This window comes from Staurois parvus, unplaced genomic scaffold, assembly GCF_062004578.1.
Source record: "Staurois parvus isolate SC_StPar_1 unplaced genomic scaffold, SC_StPar_1.0 ptg000287l, whole genome shotgun sequence".
Classification (NCBI taxonomy): domain Eukaryota; kingdom Metazoa; phylum Chordata; class Amphibia; order Anura; family Ranidae; genus Staurois; species Staurois parvus.
In genome coordinates, this window is record NW_028318083.1 from 22,589,800 (window position 1) to 22,608,414 (window position 18,615).

The following is an 18,615-nucleotide window of genomic DNA, read 5'->3' on the forward strand; positions in this document are numbered from 1 at the left end:
TTCATCTTGCCTATTTGTCATGTTTACCGTTTTCACCAAAAGTGAAGAAAATCCCAATTTTTTTTTGTTGTCCTCAGATTAGCAATAGAAGGAAAATATTTCAGTGGGGGTTCTGGTGACCCAGGTGACAACCCTCATTTTGCGGGGATTTTCTCTCACTTCCTGTTTAGGCTATGGGACAGGAAGTGAAGGGAAATCTCCCCTACGAGACACAGGGGTTTATTTACTAAAGCTGGTTCACTCAGAATCTTGTGCACTTTTGCATAGAAACCAATCAGCTTCCAGATTTTATTGCTAAAGCTTAATTGAACAACTGAGGCTAGAAGCTTATTGGTTACCATGTACAGGTGCAAGAACCAGCTTTAGGCTAGGTTCACATATGTGTATGTGGCGCGGCTGCGGAACCTGCACAAAAATACCTGCAGCCGCACCACCCGCACAGAGCAATGCGGGACCCACGGGCGGGTGCCATTAATTCTAATGGCATACCACCTGCACTGGAAATTGCAATCATACTGAGAACCTCGGTTCCCGTGCGGGCTGCATTTTCCGAAGAAGTGCAAGGACTTCTTTCCTGTGTGTCCCAGGGCACGGGAGTCCATTATAATGAACGGGCTCTAGTGCCCACGCAAAGCGCGGCCCGCACGGCTGCAGATATGTGAACCAAGGGTAAGTAAATCTCCCCCACAGATGGCAAACAATCTGACAAGGTTTATAACTCTCCATTACTCTATCCAAAATATAACCTCTTCCCCGCCACCCTATAGCAGAAATACTGCTACAGGATGGCAAGGTTGCACAAAATCACACACACATATATATACATACATATATATGTGTGTGTGATTTTGCACTCCCAGGTAGGGGACGCACGACACCCTACCCGCGCATCATTGGCTGCTACAGATGTCGATCACTGGGTCCCAGTGACAGGGGAGAGACCTGTGCAGGGGCGGACTGACAACTCATGGGGCCCCCGGGCAATAGGGGATCATGGGGCCCCTGTGTCCTTGCCCAAACTCAAAAAAGCCTATGAAAACGGTACCAGGGGCATCTCATGGGGCCCCCTACTGACCCCAGGCCCTCGGGCAGTGCCCGAGTTTCCAAATGGTCAGTCCGCCCCTGGACCTGTGTAAACAACACAGGTCTCTCTCCTGCCAGCAGTAACATGATGCTGTGTACAACACAGAAATACACAGCAGCATGTTTCCCTAGTAAACACACACAGCGCATAGTTAACCCTTTGATCGCCCCAGATGTTTGTTTTTTTTTTTACTGGATGTTTTATAGCAAAAAGTAAAAAATATTTTTTTTTCAAAATTGTCAGTCTTTTTTTGTTTATGGTGCAAAAAATTACAACCACACAGGTGATCAAATACCACCAAAAGAAAGCTCTATTTGTGGGGAAAATAGGACATAAATTTATGTACAGCGTTGCATGGCTGTGCAATTGTCAGCTAAATTAACGCAGCACCGTATCACAAAAAGCCTGGTCAGGAAGGGGGGTAAATCCTTTGGAGGGCAAGTGATTAAAAAAGGTAATTTGCTGCATTTCATATTCATTTTTTACAATATTTAGTATGTCCCCCAGCGCTATGCACAGCACTCACTGCACACAGCTCACTAAACACAGTAGAATATGTAAAAGCACGTGTGTTGCACTAATTTTGACCCTTCCAGGCCGTTGTTCGGCACATGTTTATGATGTCACGAGCAGGAAGTAATCTTCCACCGGAAGTAAACCAGGGTGGTTAATAGCAGCTGTCAGTGATTACAAGCTGTTCTCATTCTTTGTCTTCTCCAGTTTGATACCCAGAACAGGTTTGCTGTAATGATTGTATGTCTGTCTCCATTGTCTGCCTTACATTGTGCTGTGCAGCCATTATATCTAGAGATGTTGTTTACATGAGGCTTCTGCTTTCCCAGCCTGTAACAAAATTCACATTTACAAGGTCCTACAGGGATCTGTTCACATTGTAGGCAGTACAGGTCAGCCTTTGCACTATGTTTGTGCTGAGATGCATGTTTTATTGTCACTACATTTCAATGCATAGGGCTGCCTTTGTTAAAGTGGAACTGCATCCTTGTTATTTACTCTCCCCCTTGCTGCTGTTTTTTTTTCAAATCCAATGTGTGCAAAGATCTCTTCTAGGTATTTGGGACCTCGCTGAGACCTGCGACATGCCTGTGCATGCAGGGGGTACACATATAGCTAGGTTCTGGTATCAGGGACAAGGCAGACAACTGCAGCATGCGTGCAAATTCTGTAAATTCGGTGCGTGTGCAGCAATGTGGTGGGTCCCTGCCAAGCCGTGAATACCTGGCAGAGCCATGTCTGCGCATGCATAGAATCTTGTGGTGTGCATGTGCCCTCAGTAAAGGTGGGACCGATTGGTCATCCGACGATCGAGAGGCGTTCGTTCGTTGGTTGAAATCGTGGCCCACAATAACCAATCTAAAAAAATTGTTTGTTGGGCAATACGTAGTGTTGACATCTTCCGTACAAGTGGAAGTGATGCAGTGTGCATGTGACCTTGTAGCCACGCCCTTCCGGCCAGAACGAGCGATATACACAACAATTAACAGTAATGAGTATAATATAGTTTATATACATAAACAGTGATACATAAAATATGCATAATTCTGGTTTCATTATCTCATTAGGCCAATCTACTTTTAACATTTTGGATTTTCCGTTCGTGTTTACGAAGATTCCGTGGACATAAACATCCGGGTCATCTTCTGTTTCCGCTCATGAGTGATAGCGCTTGATAGTATTTTTTTCTTACGACCGTCATGCCACCGCATAGAAAATCGGTCGTTCGTATGCGAAACAACATTTTTCACTGTTGTTCAACCGGATATTTTCGTTCACAATATCGTTATCGGTTAAAACATCCTGCTCATCAACCAAGAGAAAATCTTTTGATCAGTGGTTCCGCAAAATTTTTCATACGATTTTCTTATTGTGTGTACAGGGCATAAGATTGCCCAATGGGAATGTGTGATGTGGCAATACCAGGATGCAGTAGGGGTGCGTATGTAATTTTTGTGAGAAAGCAGGAAGCTGTGCCTTGCAGCTCAGGAACTGTAAGAAAAAACAAAAAAAAAACAGCAATTTGCAGTTTTGTAATAGGGAGTAAGGAGGTACAAAAGAGAATAGGTTCATGTAATTGGTGAAGGTTTGCTTTTATTAGAAAATTGGCATAGATTCAGCCAGCTCAGACTTTAGAAAAACAAATGTCAAGTTTATTATGCGTAAGTAAGAAAAAAAAAATCAGCAAAAGTGTATGTGAACCCTCAACTTGTAAAACAAATCATTAAGAAATGATAGGCAAAACATTTGTGTATACATATAAAAAATATACATATATACGCTCACCGGCCACTTTATTTTGTACACCTGTTCAATTGCTTGGTAACACATATTGCTTATCAGCCAATCACATGGCAGCAGCTCAGTGCATTTAGGCATCTAGATGTGGTGAAGATGACATGCTGATGTTCAAACTGAGCATCAGAATGGGGAAGAAAAGGGATTTAAAGTGGAGTTCCACCCAAAAGGGGAACTTCAGCTTTAATACTTTTGTCCCCGGCTCCCCATTAGGGATTGGCGCCTTTGGGGAGTGGGTACCCGAGTTTGACAGGTACCCACTCCCGCTGCGATTGTCTAGGCAATCAGAAGCAGAAGTTGTCCTCCCTCCCCGTAGTCATCTGGGATACATGACAGGTACCAGAAGACTACGGGGCTATTCACAAAGCACAGCGCTTCTCCCGCATGCACAGTGGGCACCCGGCTGTGAAGCTGCAAGCTTTTACAGCCAGGTGCCCTCACTGAAGATACCAGCTCCAGGGAGAGAAGATGGATGGTGAAACCAGCAGTGGTGAGGACACCGCTGGACCAAGGGACAGGTAATTGGCTGTATTTTAAAAGTCAGCAGCTACAGTTTTTGTAGCTGCTGACTTTTTTTTTTTTTTTTTTCAGCTGGAATTCCGCTTTAGGTGACGTTGAACATGGAATGGTTGTTGATGCCAGATGGACTGGTCTGAGTATTTAAAAAAACTGCTGATCTACAAGGATTTTCACACACAACCATCTCGGGTTTACAGAGACTGGTCCGAAAAAGAGAAAATATCCAGTGAGTGGCAGTTGTGTGGGCAAAAATGCCTTGTTGATGTCAGAGGTCAAAGGAGAATGAGCAGACTGAGATGGTAGAAAGGCAACAGTAACTCATGTCAATATGGACTAAGATCTCAGAAGAATGTTTCCAACACCTTGTTGAATCTATGCCATGAAGAATTAAGGCAGTTCTGAAGGCAAAAGGGGGTCCAACCTGGTAATCGTAAAGTGTACCTAATAATAAAGTGGCCGGTGAGTGTATATAAATCCTTTTTTCTTTTGAAAATCTTTTGTGATTACATAATCTACAGTATGTTCTCAGCTGTATGAAGGGCTTAGAGAGTTGGAGTATAGCGATCTTCCCAGTGAAGGGTTGTGCAGGGGGGCATGTCAATCCTGGCCATTGGAGGTCAAGCAGGCTGTTCTCCCGGTACAGCCAGAAAGCTGAGCAACCTCACTGTGATGGATGTGCTTCTATGCCGTGTGGTCAGTTTGAAACAGGAAAGCAGAGGGACTGGCAAGATCACCAGGTTTTTCATGCAAGGGAACAAATACAAAGAGAATAGTGGCTCAATTCACTAAAAGATAAATACTGCATACATTTTATAGCTAAATTAACTCATGCAGTATTTATTTAAAAAGTAGTCAATTCACTTAAAAACATGCCTTATTTACTAAATGCGTTGTTTTGCGATATTTAACACTTACATTTTGCGCTATTTTTGGTGTTTGTTTTTCACTCCCTCTGATAAAATGTTACAATTTATTTTCATACCTGAGCTCAGAGGAGAACATTTTCACATTGATACATTGTATACTTTTCAGTTTCTGGCCAGTGCAGTGTTCCTCTAATTGTTATTTTGTACAATTCTAAATATCGCCAGCAAACAACAGGTGATAAATAACGAATGTGTGTGTTTTTTAACCACTTGCCCTCCAGAGGACTTGCCCCCCTTCCTGACTAGGCCATTTTTTTTTCTATATGGCGCTGCGTTGCTTTAACTAACAATTGCGCGGTCATACAACGCTGCACCCAAATAAAATGTATGTCCCTTTTTTCCACACAAATAGAGATTTCTTTCGATGGTATTTGATTGCCCCTGCTTTTTTTATTTTTTGCTCTATAAAAAAAAAAAAGACACCAATTTTGAGAAAAAAAACAATATTTTTGACTTTTTGCTAGTAAACATGTCCAGTAAAAAAAATAGAAATCAAATTTCGTCATAAATTTAGGCCAAAATGTATTCTGCTACATATCTTTGCTAAAAAAAAAAAAAAAATCCTAATATGTATAAATTAATTGGTTTACGTGAAAGTTAGGGCTCATTCACACTAGGCTGTTTTGCCAACGCTTGCCAAACGCCCCTATAGCGTTTGGCAAGCGTTGGTCCGGTGTTTGCGGAGCGTTTTTAACGCTCGGCAAACGCTCGGCAAACGCCGCATGCACGGTTTAGCGGCGGTTGCTAGGCGTTTGCCGAGCGTTAATAATGCCCCACAAATGCCTATAATGCATTTGAGTGGTGTTACCGCTCCGCAAACACCCCGCAACCGCGTCGGAACCGCACCGCAAACGCCGGCCGGGCGTTTGCGGAGCGGCACCATAGACGAGAATAGGAGGCTTCAAAGTCTCCTGACTCGACCAGAGGCGTCCGTTTTGCCGCGACGCAACGCAAACGCTCCTGTTAGAACAGCACCATGTGCTGTAATGTGCAGAATTGGCAGAGGCGTTTGGGAAGCGGTAAAAACGCTTCTCAAACGCTTCTCTGCCGCCTGCACACAAGGCTAGTGTGAACGTAGCCTTATAGTGTCTACAAATGGCGGTATAGATACTGGAAATTTTTTTTTTTATATATACTAATGGCAGTGTTCAGCGACTTATAGTGGACTACAGCGGGGGAACTGACTAACTGCCACTGACATCCCCAGTGACACCAATGCAGTGATCAGTGCTAATAAAAAGCAGTGACACTATTAACCACTTCAATACTGGGCACTTTTACCCCCTTCCTGCCCAGGCCAATTTTCAGGTTTCAGCGCTCTCACACTTTGAATGACAATTGCATGGTCATGCAACACTGTACCCAAACTAATATTTTATAATTTTGTTCACACAACTAGAGCTTTCTTTTGGTGGTATTTAATCACCACTGGGGTTTTTATTTTTTGCTAAATTTAAAAAAAAAAAAGAAAATTTAGAAAAAAAAAAAAATTTTTCTTTGTTTCTGTTATAAAAGTTTGTAAATAAATAATTGTTCTTCATAAAGTTAGGCCAAGATGTATTCTGCTCAGGGGCGGACTGACCATTCGAGCACTCGGGCACTGCCCGAGGGCCCTGGGTCAGTAGGGGGCCCCATGAGATGCCCCTGGTACTTTTCATTGGCTATTTCATAAGCTTTTTTGGGTGTGGGCGAGGACACAGGGGCCCCATGATCCCCTATTGCCCGGGGGCCCCATGAGTTGTCAGTCCACCCCTGATTCTGCTACATTTCTTTGGTGAAATAACCCAAATCGGTATTTATTATTTAGTCTCTAGGAAAGTTTTAGAGTTCACAAACTATGGGATATATCTGAAAATTGATCAATCCTGAAGTACTGACAGCCAATCTAATTTCTTGAGGCCCAAAAATGTCAGAACAGTACAGATATCCCCCAAATGACCCCTTTTTGCAAAGTAGACAGTCCGACGTATTTTATAAGAGCCATGGCAAGTTTTTTTTAAATTTTTTTTTTTTTTCAGAAAATGAAGTTAAAAAAATTGATGTTACGCTAATCACAGTAATGCCACAGACATTCCAAAACAAATAATAAGATGAGAAGAATATAGATAATACACCATAACATAATCCAGTGAATGGAAGTAATATGGGAGTGAAGGGAAAGGTAAAATAATAAAGGTCCAAAATGAGCACCAAAAGGTGTAACCGACAATAAACCGTGGGCTAAACGCACGGAAATGATCAGGGAAAAATAAGATAACTAAATCACAGTAATAGTGGGACATATGAGTCCGTCATAACATAAATGAAATAACATGAATGCAACTAATGAGAAAGTGGAGCAAAATGTGAAAAATACAAAATGAAGTGCTTAAATATTAAAAGTGGACAAACCACTTATCACAGAAGAATGACAACAACGCACAGTGAGGCCAAAAAAAGTGACCATGCGACAAAAGGGTCATAACACAATGTGCATCAAAAGGCCAGGTCACGTTTTTTGGCCTCACTGTGCTTTGTTATTGTCATTCTTCTGTGATAAGTGGTTTGTCCACTTTTAATATTTAAGCACTTCATTTTGTATTTTTCACATTTTGCTCTACTTTCTCATCAGTTGTATTCACGTTATTTCATTTATGTTAAGACGGACGCATATGTCCCACTATTACTGTGATTTAGTTATTATTTTATTTTTCCCTGATTTTGCCCACGGTCACGATTTATTGTCTGTTACACCTTTTGGTCCTCATTTTGGACCTTTTATTATTTCACCTTTCCCTTCACTCCCATATTCCTTCCATTCACTGATTATGTTATGGTGTGTTATCTATTGTCTTCTCATCTTATTTGTTTTGGAATGTCTGTGGCATTATTGTAATTAGGACAACATAAATTTTCTGCTTGGTTTTTTTTTTTTTTGCTAGTGGTACAGCCAGGTGTGCGCTGCTGTCCCATTAGTCCCATTTCTAGTAGCGGCGCGAAAATCTTTTTTTTTTTTTACATAAATTAAAAAAATTATTTTCACTTTATTTTTTTTTTTCTTTTTACATTCTGTCTTCAGTGCAGTACAGTTTCAGCATATAACTGGTGTGGCGGTGATCAGGGACACTGACTGGTGACAGAACGAAAAAAAAAAAAAAAAAGATTTTTTTTTTATTACAATTTTGTTCTCTTGTTTTTAAGATTTATTTTTTTTTCATATTGCACTATGACCAGAGTAGTATAATGATACCATAGTAATATTGTACTACTTTGCGGAAGTGATCAGTATTTTTTTTTTTTTTTTTTTACACAATTTGATTGCTTGTAGCAAATAATTTTTTGCTATAAGCAAGCATTTAACTGAATGAAATCAGGTTTTTTTTGTTGTGATTAGCTGTGATTGACCACGGTTAATCACATGACACAGATGGGCTGTGATTGGCCCAGCCTGTGCATGTGATCGCTGTGACCATTCACAGCTAGACACAGTTGTATACAATGGATGGCATGAAAGGAAGCCATCCACTGTATACAACTGTCATGTAATCTGCTGTGATTGGTCACAACAGGCCACATGGTACTGGCAACGGGGCCAGTGCACAGATATGTCATCAGCCGTGCAAAACGCGATTTGGGAAGGACGTCATATGACGCCCTCCCGGAGGGACGAAGTGGTCACTCGGCTGTCATTTGACCGTAGGCCGGGCGGCAAGTGGTTAATGACACTGGGCAGGAAGGTGTTAACATCTTAGGCAATCAAAGGATTAACTGTGTGCTGTGTGTGTGCTTTGCACTGTAAGCACACTGCTTTGTAAGGCTCTGCTATGCAGAGCCATACAAAGCAGTGTGCAGAGCTGATGGAAGAGATTTGTATTGTTTACATACAGGTCTATTCCCTCGTCGGTGACACACGGCGATCGCTGGGTGCCGGCGGGTAAACGCCGGCCGGGACCCGATGATTGAAAAGTGAGGCCGCCAATGGCAGGGCGGGTAGGGCACTCATGCGCACTCCCTACCTGGAAATGCGAAATCACATTTATATACATGATTTTGCACAACCCCTGTTGTCCTGTAGCAGTATTTCTGCTTTAGGGCGACAGGAAAGTGGTTAATGAATTGACTTTCCTGATTGATTTCATTCTTTTTTTTTTATCTCACTATTTTAACAAATGTGCAATATGTACCTCACATTCAATGTTTTATTTTGATGAATTGACTCTTTTATTATCTCGTGATATTTTTGGAAAGATTAGTCACGTGACCTTCATATCGCATGCGATAACCTTTAGTGAATTGACCCCAGTATACTTTTCAACACAACTACATGGTACAACAGACTTTGGTAAATATTCAGGAATATGAAATGTTGGGTTAACACATTCTCTAAAGCTGAACTCCAGGATCCTGTCCACTTTGGAGTCCTAGCTCCTTTTCCCCATGCACAAAAACTAAAACTGCTGTAAAATGTACAAATTTACAATTATTTTATTTTGTATAATTTTATATTTTTAGCCCTTGTGATATTGGTGGCTTCTTGCTAAATATCTACATTTCCCAGGAGCTGGGGGAAGGGGGGATCTAAGTATGTGCTGCATCATACATGTGCTCTCATGTGGTGGGTCAGCATGGGCTGTTCCCTGCTGACTGGTGAACACCCATACAGCCAGTCACATCGATGTAGGCGTGTCCTGACTGCGTGCAGTCATACCCACCCATAGTGATACACCACTATTCTTCTGTACCATACACAGGTGAGGATACAGAACCAGGAGCCATTTCTCCTTAAGGCTCATGTACACTGCAGCTGCTAAACTGATGTTCAGGATCTGTTCAGCGGTTTTTTCAGCAGCCCATGAACTTAATGTTTTCCTATGTGTCCATGTACACATCGTCGTTTACAGGCAGTTGAGTTTACGGTCATTTTTTGAACGCACCAAACTTGTGTTCAGGAGTAGATTTTACCGGCGTTTCAAACGCTAGTAAGTGCGGTTAACCACGTTTATAAGCTTTTGCATTTAGAAACATTTTTTGACTGTTCCATGTCCAGATGCTATACAGAGCATTTTTTCATCATCAGAAATGCATGCAAAGCATTTTACATGTGTTCAAATGGACCTAGTACACCAGCGCAGTCAGTTCCAGGTTTTGCGTGAAGGAACAAATGGTAGAACATTCTGCATTATGCTCATGATGGGATCCATAGTGAATACAACCAGAAAAGACAGGTCATCTCAACACATACTGCTCTCTCTGCTTCTGCTCTCTCTATTCCTCTCAAAATGTCTGAAATAGTTAATTTTTTTACAATTTTTCAGTGCATTCTGGGCATTTGGGAAGGTCTCTTGAGGTTATCTTTTAAAAACGCTTCTAAATGCAAACGCACATAAACGGTATGCAGATGCGTCTAAACAGACTTTTTTTTAACCTACGTTCTCCAGCAGTCAGTTTCCATTGTTCAGAAGAGTTTTCCATACTCCCCGTGTACATGAGCCCTTGGGACACATTCACAACTATGGTGTCAGGTCACACAAACTGGAAGGGATAAGATACATGAGGCATTAGGGGCATGTTTGCAAGATAAGAGAGTAGAAAATGCACTGTTAAAACAACTGGGAAGAATTTTTAAACAAGGGAAGGCAGCATCTTCATAATAAGGAATTTTTTCTGGCTGGAGGTCCGCTATAACACAAGACAAACCCCACAAACAGATAAAGGAGGGTCGCACTCCAGCAGCCTCACTGGTATGTCTGTTTATTGAAGGCAGTTGACATGCAGCATAGCCCTGCCTAAAGCAGCTCCTCTCTAACATGTTTCACCCAGAAGGGTTTATTCATAGAAGACAAAAATATCTGTTTAATTATTGCATCATTATCCTGATGGCAAAAAACTCACTTGTAAGAGGAATGTTACTACCCTTCAGGGTAAGATTCAGCTCTTGTGAAAATGATCCAATGTTCTAATAAAATATCACATCAAAATATGTACCATTAATATACTGAAGAAACCACTTGTAAACCAACTCTCTGGTTGCTTGTAATTCATCAATAAAGAAAGCAGTAGCAGTCAATTTTTCGATTTGGTTAATTGAAGGTGGATTGAATAATTAAAAAAAAAAAAAAAAAAAAAAAAAAAAGATTACAGAAATCGCTCGTCCAGTGGTGTACTTGATTACGTACTTTTACCTCCCAGGAATGTTTCTGTATTTAAAGTAGAACTTTACTTGTTGCCCCCCCCCCCCCAAGCTCTTTTTTTTCATGATGTGCAAGTATGCTCTTCAAATGCCAAATCCTACTTTTTCCTAGGCCTAGTTGTAATATGCTACCTTTTCCATACCTCTATTACCTCTAAATTACTACATATTGAAAAAAAATGTTTGTTTTCAGCATAAAATATGTCAGAAGATTCCCAGAGAAATTTCCGATCTGTGTATTATGAGAAAGTTGGATTTCGTGGTGTGGAGGAGAAGAAATCCCTGGAGATATTGTTGAAAGATGATCGGTTAGGTGGGTACGATGAAACAAAAATTGATAAAAATGATAATATACTTTCACAAGCGGCTACAGCAGCACAATCGTGTCTTGGACATTACTCTGTGATAATCAAATACCAGTTTTAAAAATTGTAAGCAAAATGAGTAGAACAAACATATAAGTGATAACTTTTTAGGAAATGCACATCACAATCAATTACAGTACCCAGCTCTAAATTCAAATATATATTTAGTCTTTAAAAAATTGTAAATTGGACATAAAATATTTGATATTTTGAAATATTCAAAATGATTGAAATGTGATGATGGAAAATAAATTTAATAAATAAAACAATTCGGGACAGCGGGACGACTGTAGTGTGGTATGAAACAGAATCAGACTGTGGCCAATTCCCGAAGAGTTTTAAGATGTCAGCAGGTATCTCCGTCCACAAGTTTCCACCAGGGATGTAAATATAAGTTTGGACCAGATACACCCTTTAAAGTGTTACTAAACCTAACCGCAAAATTAGTCTGTATAGTAAAGCATGCTTGTTAATCTCCCTGTGGAACCAAAGGGGTTAATCCTCTGCATTGTGTAAAAACTCTGTTTGATCATGACTTCTCTGATTCTCCCCTTCTTCCAGTGTCCCCCTCTTATCTCCTGATAAGACATATGGTGTGGAGTCACTCGGCACATGCTCAGTTTAATGTGTATTGCTAGAGAGGTGTGTTTTTTTTTTTTTCTTGGGAGAGTGCATGTGATGAGCACAGGGCCTATCAGCACTGTCCAGACAGAAGTCAGGCATTCTGCATCCTCCTGGACTAAAATGAAAACTCCTCCTACATACTTTAAGCAGTGTTCGGCTGGACACTGATAGAAGTCACAAGACTGCTCTAACTGCTAATGAGAAATTGTATTTAGCAGTTTGTATACTAAAATAATTGCATTTCTATGTTGTGTGTACTGTGGGAGACCAGATATAGGGAATGCAGGGTCCTGGGTTTAGTAACACTTTAAAGGCTTGTTAATCGTCATAGCATAGTTCAGTGTAATAACGTTTTTTTGGCCTATAAGAATCTGCTAGGAGCTCATCTGTTGAAATGGTACAGGACAGACATTTTATATTTCCAGGATGTAAATGAGGCTTTGTGGGTCTTCTTGAGGGGTAATAATTGCTGTCATGTGAATGAATACTAGTTGGATAATTGATATTACCCTTTCTGTCCACAGATATTGAGAAGCTGTGTACCTTCAGTCAGAGATTTCCTCTTCCATCCATGTACCGAATTCTTGTATGGAAAGTACTTCTTGGTATGGATAACCTTCTCAGTTTCTTTCACAGCATTACACATCGGTCATGTGAACAATAACTATGATAAGAGTATAATAATGGTTTAAAAATAAAGTAAACAGCCATGTTCTTTTATTTTGGAACCATCATTGACAGCTGAATTGTTAAGGGCAATACAGAAACATTTTCCTTCAGACACTTTTGATGCACATGGCCCTGGTTAACAATCAAACACTTGTACGTTCCTGGACTTCAAGTGGTTATACCGGGAAGATGCCTGCACCTGCAGGCATAATCCCAGTATTGTTTTTTAGAGCCATCGGTCGGCTTTCTTGTAAAGGCAATCCTAGTGGCAAATTAGCCACTGGATTGCTTTTACTAGCAGTGGGAGGAGACGTTTACACCCTAATAGACCACAAATCTCTCAGTAAAGAGTACCTGTCACTGCCTATTGCTATCACAGGGGATAGTTCTATTCCCTGTAATAACCATAAAAGTGATTAAAAAAAAAAAAGAAATTTTAAGGCAACAGTGTAAAAAATTAAAGCCGTTATTTTAAGGGGGTTCTAAGTAGTTTTCTAACAAAAGATACTGATTTTTTCATGTAAACAAAAAATGTCAGAAAAGGCTTGGTCTTCAAGTGGATAATGTATTGATCAAACTGCTATTATGTTGAATATACTTGGATATATAAGTTTGTTACATACAGTATTAGAATTTAAAGTAGATGTAAACCCTAACTGATAGGTGTCCTGCAGGACATTTGTCCTTTACAGCCACTCCCTGTTTCAATGCATGTTCTCCAGCAACTGCTGCTTGGGGTGAGCTTGTTGATGGCATGTCCCATGGAAAAAGTCTGTAAAATGTGTGCCAGTATGACCACTTCTAGTCTCCATTGGTAAAGAGTGTGACAAAAAACTCAGGAGAGTAGTTGGGAGACAGGCACAGAGCATTGTCTCCCTGTATCCTTTTATTGCAGGATCACCAGATAATATTTTAATTAAAAGATAAGTTCACCATTTGCATAAAAATAATAAACGCACATTTTTTTGCAGGTAAAAAAAGTACATTTATTATTTTTATCCAAAGGAGCCTGTAAAGCATTGCACCAGCGATCAGTAGATTGCTGATGCAATGCAGGTCTCCTGCAGACCTGTCAGAATATCTGCTTACTGTAGGGGATGTATGGACCAGTAGATATTCTGACAGGAAGCTTCAAAGAACTAACACGGCTCTCCACAGCACCGTGGTAGTTAATTGAAAACTACAAGCTGAGAGCCACTAAGGCTGCCAGGACTTGTAGGCACTCCTTCACAGAACTCTGTGGATGAGTGACACAGCCGTGTAGACGGAGCCCCGCATGGCCACGCTGTTTTCAAATCTGATAGTACGGGGAGAAGGCATGGAATCCAATATTATTAGTTTACAATTATGAGTCATCAAAATTCTTTCTTAGAAAGCAGTCTTCCTGTTAGAAACCCCTATAATGGAGATATCTCTGAACAAGAAAAAAAAGATTTAAAAAAATGCAGCTAGTAAATGATGACAGTTCATACACATACCCTCTTTATATGCTGGCTGTGGCGGTACATCAGAGACTTTATGCAATGCTATTGGTTACTGGCTGCCTCTTTTATGTTCAGTGGCAGTTGTCCCTGGTAACCGGCAGAGCATATCCACACCACATAGAGTCCTAATTGGGGACATTATTGCTAACACTATTTGTTATTAGGGTTTGACATTTATTACCTTGTATCATATAAGTAAGCTTTTGTGAAACGGGTACTAACAGAGAACTGAGAGTTATTATATGTTGGGCGACGTCTGATAATTTAATATGTGCAAATTAAATGGATGTGAGCTGTGCTTGATGGATTGCCAACCAGCTTTTTTTTACGTACGGGGATTGGAATATCAATACAGTTATTTGAACTTGCCTTTTTTTTCCTTCCTTGTACCTTCAGGATATTTTGTAATATGTGTATGCCTATAACTGATAATTATTGATTTTGTGACTGTCCATTTTTATTGTAGGAGCTCCCAGTGCACTATTTGTATGAGTGTCTGGATGCTATGTCATAGATGCTGAATTTGATAAGTGATAATATACCTGTATATAAATAAAGAATAAAAAAAATAGATATGAGCTTGGCAAAACAGTATTTTAATAACCTGCTCATAGTGTGATCTGCTACAGGTGTTGGTATTAACCTAACGACACCCCAAATGCAGGTCACAGATGTAGTGCGGTTTCCTGCACTGTAGTACAGTAGTACCATGCAATCTGGTTTCTATGCATTTTATAAAATTGTGCATGCACTACTTTTTTGGTGTGGGTGTAATTTCACGCGTGAATGTGAATCACACAGGAGCACACTGCATGTTCCTCTACGATTCATGGTGTGAACCGGCCCTAAGTGTTTTTAAATGTTTTGTAGGGAGGTTCTTTGGAGACATGAAAGAAAAAAATAACTTTTGATACAATAAAAATACATACAAATAGATATATAAAAGTTTATTATTTATGGATATTTGGCTATCGTGTTTTATTTTGTGTATTTTGATATTTTCTTTCTTCAGAGATAACTCCATCATAGGGGTATATCATTTTTGATAACTGTTAAGGCTACTGTATATGCACCTCCCATGGGCATTCTAAGTATACATCCCACTTTTCATCCTGAGGATGATGGTCTACAGGCAGAACTTTGCTGAGTTGAGTAGACCAGGTAGGTATGTAGGTAATGCCATTCATTTTGTAGACCTTTATGGACAGTATATTGATACATAGAGATGTTCTTAACGCTAAATTCTAGGGTAAGGAAAATATTGTCTAAATATAAGAGGCAAGTGTGTTCCTGTAATAAGATCCGGTCACCCCTGCTCACTCTCTCTGCACAGGCTATGTGCAGCAGAGTGATGACAGCACTGTTACTTTTACAAGGTAATAACTGGAATTACAAAGGAACATTTTGTGCACACAAAGTGGATTTAAATACTTTAGGTACAGAAACTTTAAATGTATTCCCCAATAGCCACGGAGTTGAGCTTTGAGGACATGAGGCATATAATGCTTATTTTGGAATAGGAAATGGTGACCTTCTTGCTGCCAGCACAGTCGTTTCTTTGGCTAGATATTTGAAACACAGACCACTTTGGCTTTTGAAATTAATGTTAATTTTAGAATATCATCAAGCACTATAAATTTTATATTACTACTAGCTTTGTAAGCCCTAGATTTTAGGAATGGGTGGAGAATGACATTAATATCGAATCCCTTTATAAATGTTAACAAAACTTAGCAAAATGTATGTATAAATGATTCATGCTACAGTTGTTTATAGTTGACAATGTAAGAGATTGGTGCTTGTGTCTTCATCTTGTTCACATTACTGTGTCTTGAGCATTCATAATAGTAACACGTGTTTAATATTGCATATAATGAGCAGTCTATGTATTACTTTAATCATTTTTTTTTTTTTATTTAAGGAATTCTGCCCCCTCACCAGGAGACTCATCTCATGGTGATGGTACACAGGAAGGAGCAGTTTTATGATGTTCACCATGCTCTGCAGGTTATGCGCATCATCAATGACACTACTCCTCAGACAGATGTGTTCCTCCGTATGCATCAGCTGGAGACAGGGAAACTGTCTCGAAGCCATACTTACCTTCTGGTACAGCTAATGGTTTGCAGTGCATTTATTATAACAAAATATGTGTGCTGTATTATTGCATTTATCTGTGGTTGTGTGAGTAAACGCTAATTTTTCTCTGTCGATTTATAACTGTTAGGTCCATGTAAAATGTTAATTGCTCAGCAACAAATAACTAGAATTGCTGCATTACAGACCTTTCATTGGCTGCAGTACATTCCTAGAGACAAAAATGCTAAATGTTTAGCAGTAACAAATCACTCATGTGACAAGACCCATAGAACTAGATGTATTAGTAACCTACAGAAAAAGGGAACCAGCAACCCAGTAGTGTGCAGGCATGTATTCTACAATATCTTGAAATTTCTTGTATGTGTTTTAACAGTGCCATATACCAAGTGAATTTTCAGGTGATCTATGTATAGGATATACAGTGCTTTGAAAAAGTATTGTGATATTGATCTATTAACGTGGAAGAAAATTTGGGAAAATGCATCTAGATCTTCTGTTTGTGTGGTTTTTAAGGAAAATATATACAAGCTCATGATGTTATGGTACAAAACACCTGAAGTTCTTCATGCCTATAATCCAAATGCTTCTCCTGCCTGCTGGCGCTGTGGTGGAGACCAGGGTTCTCTCTATCATATCTTTTGGACATGCGGCTCCATTACTCCTTTCTGGAAAGATGTTCTCTCCCTGTTACAATCACTAATGCGTACCTCTCTCCCACTTGATCCACTACATTTTTTACTAGGTCTACCACTTCCGGGTCTACCTAAACCATCCGGAAAACTTGCTGTACATGTTCTGACCGCGGCTAGGAGAAGCATTCCTATGTGTTGGTTGTCTTCTACCCCTCCTTCAATGTCGATTCTGTACAAACTTATTGCTGATGTTAGACAGATGGAATACTTGACTGCACTACATAATTGTTCGTTTGCTGTGTTTGAGATGATTTGGCTCCCATGGGATACCTTCATTTCCTCTATGCCTGCCCAAAATGTAGGGTCCTGATAACCTTCACACTGTTATTTTATGTTTTTGTTGGTCCTGTCCTACGCAGTTTTGCCATCGATATACCTTTTCTGTTTTGCTTGTTTTCTTTTCTTATCCTTTTTTTTTTTTTTTTTTTTAAACATACTGTTTGTATATTCTTGAAAATCAATAAAAATTGTTAATATAAAAAAAAGAAAAAGTATTCATACCCCTTGAAATTTTCCGCATTTTGTCATGTTACAACTAAAAACATAAATGTATTTTATTGGGGATTTATGTGACAGACCAACACAAAATGGCACATAATTGTGGAGTGGAAGGAAAATGATAAATGGTTTTCAGAATTGTTTTACAAATTAATATCTGAAACGTGTGGTGTGTATTTGTGTTCAGCACCCCCTGAGTCAATACTTTTCAGAACCTCCTTTCACTGCATTTACAGCTGCAAGTCTGTTTGGGGATGTCTCTACCAGCTTTGCACATCTAGAGAGTAAAATGTGTGCCCATTCTTCTTTGCAAAATTAGCTCAAGCTGTCAGATTGGGTGGAGGGCATCTATGAACAGCAATTTTTAAGTCTTGCCACAGATTCTCAATTGGATTTAGGTCTGGACTTTGACTGGGCCATTCTAACACATGAATATGCTTTGATCTAAACCACTCCATTGTAGCTCTGGCTGTATGTTTAGGGTTGTTGTCCTGCTGGAAGGTGAACCTCCGCCCCATTCTCAAGTCTTTTGCAGAATCTTACAGGTTTTCTTTAAGGTTGCCCTGTATTTGGCTCCATCCATCTTCCCATCAACTCTAACCAGCTTCCCTGTCCCTGCTGAAGAAAGGCATCTACACAGCATGATGTTGCCACCACCATGTTTCACGGTGGGGACGGTGTGTTCAGGGTGATGTGCAGTATTCGTTTTCCGCCACATGTAGCATTTTGCTTTTAGGACAAAAAGTTCAATTTTGGTCTCATCTAACCAGAGCAACTTCTTCCACATGTTTGCTGTGTACCCTATATGGCTTCTCTCCAACAGCAAATGGGACGACTTATGGCTTTCTTTCAACAATGGCTTTCTTCTTACCACTCTTCCATACAGGCCAGATTAGTGGAGTTGTAACTAGTTGTCCAGATTCTCCCACCTGAGCTGCAGATCTCTGCAGCTCCTCCAGAGTTACCATGGACCTCTAGGCTGCTTCTCTGATTAAAGCTCTCCTTGCCTGGCTCATCTGTTTTAGGTGGATGGCCATGTCTTGGTAGTTTTGCTGTTTACCCTGCTTTAAACTTCTCCACAACTTTATCCCCGACCTGTCTGGTGTGTTCCTTGGCCTTCATGATGCTGTTTGTTCATTAATGTTCTCTAACAAACCTCCGAGGGCTTGACAGAA

The 18,615-nt window shown here is 40.1% G+C and overlaps 1 protein-coding gene across 5 annotated transcripts in view; it reads left to right on the plus strand.

Annotated features, from left to right (window-relative positions):
* Positions 1 to 1,713: 1,713 nt before the first annotated feature.
* The window catches only part of TBC1D7 (TBC1 domain family member 7), a 37,735-nt gene continuing 20,833 nt past the window's right edge, over positions 1,714 to 18,615 (plus strand). The window contains exons 1-4 of one of the 5 annotated variants that reach the window (XM_089682306.1): positions 1,714 to 1,821; positions 11,202 to 11,321; positions 12,522 to 12,602; positions 16,072 to 16,271. In XM_089682306.1, the coding sequence (XP_089538432.1) occupies positions 11,210 to 11,321; positions 12,522 to 12,602; positions 16,072 to 16,271 (393 nt within the window). In that variant the 5' untranslated portion in view covers positions 1,714 to 1,821; positions 11,202 to 11,209. Of the gene's footprint in view, positions 1,838 to 4,116; positions 4,373 to 11,201; positions 11,322 to 12,521; positions 12,603 to 16,071; positions 16,272 to 16,383; positions 17,241 to 18,615 lie in introns of those variants that run through there. The other 4 variants (XM_089682310.1, XM_089682309.1, XM_089682307.1 and 1 more) reach the window with 4 other exon arrangements.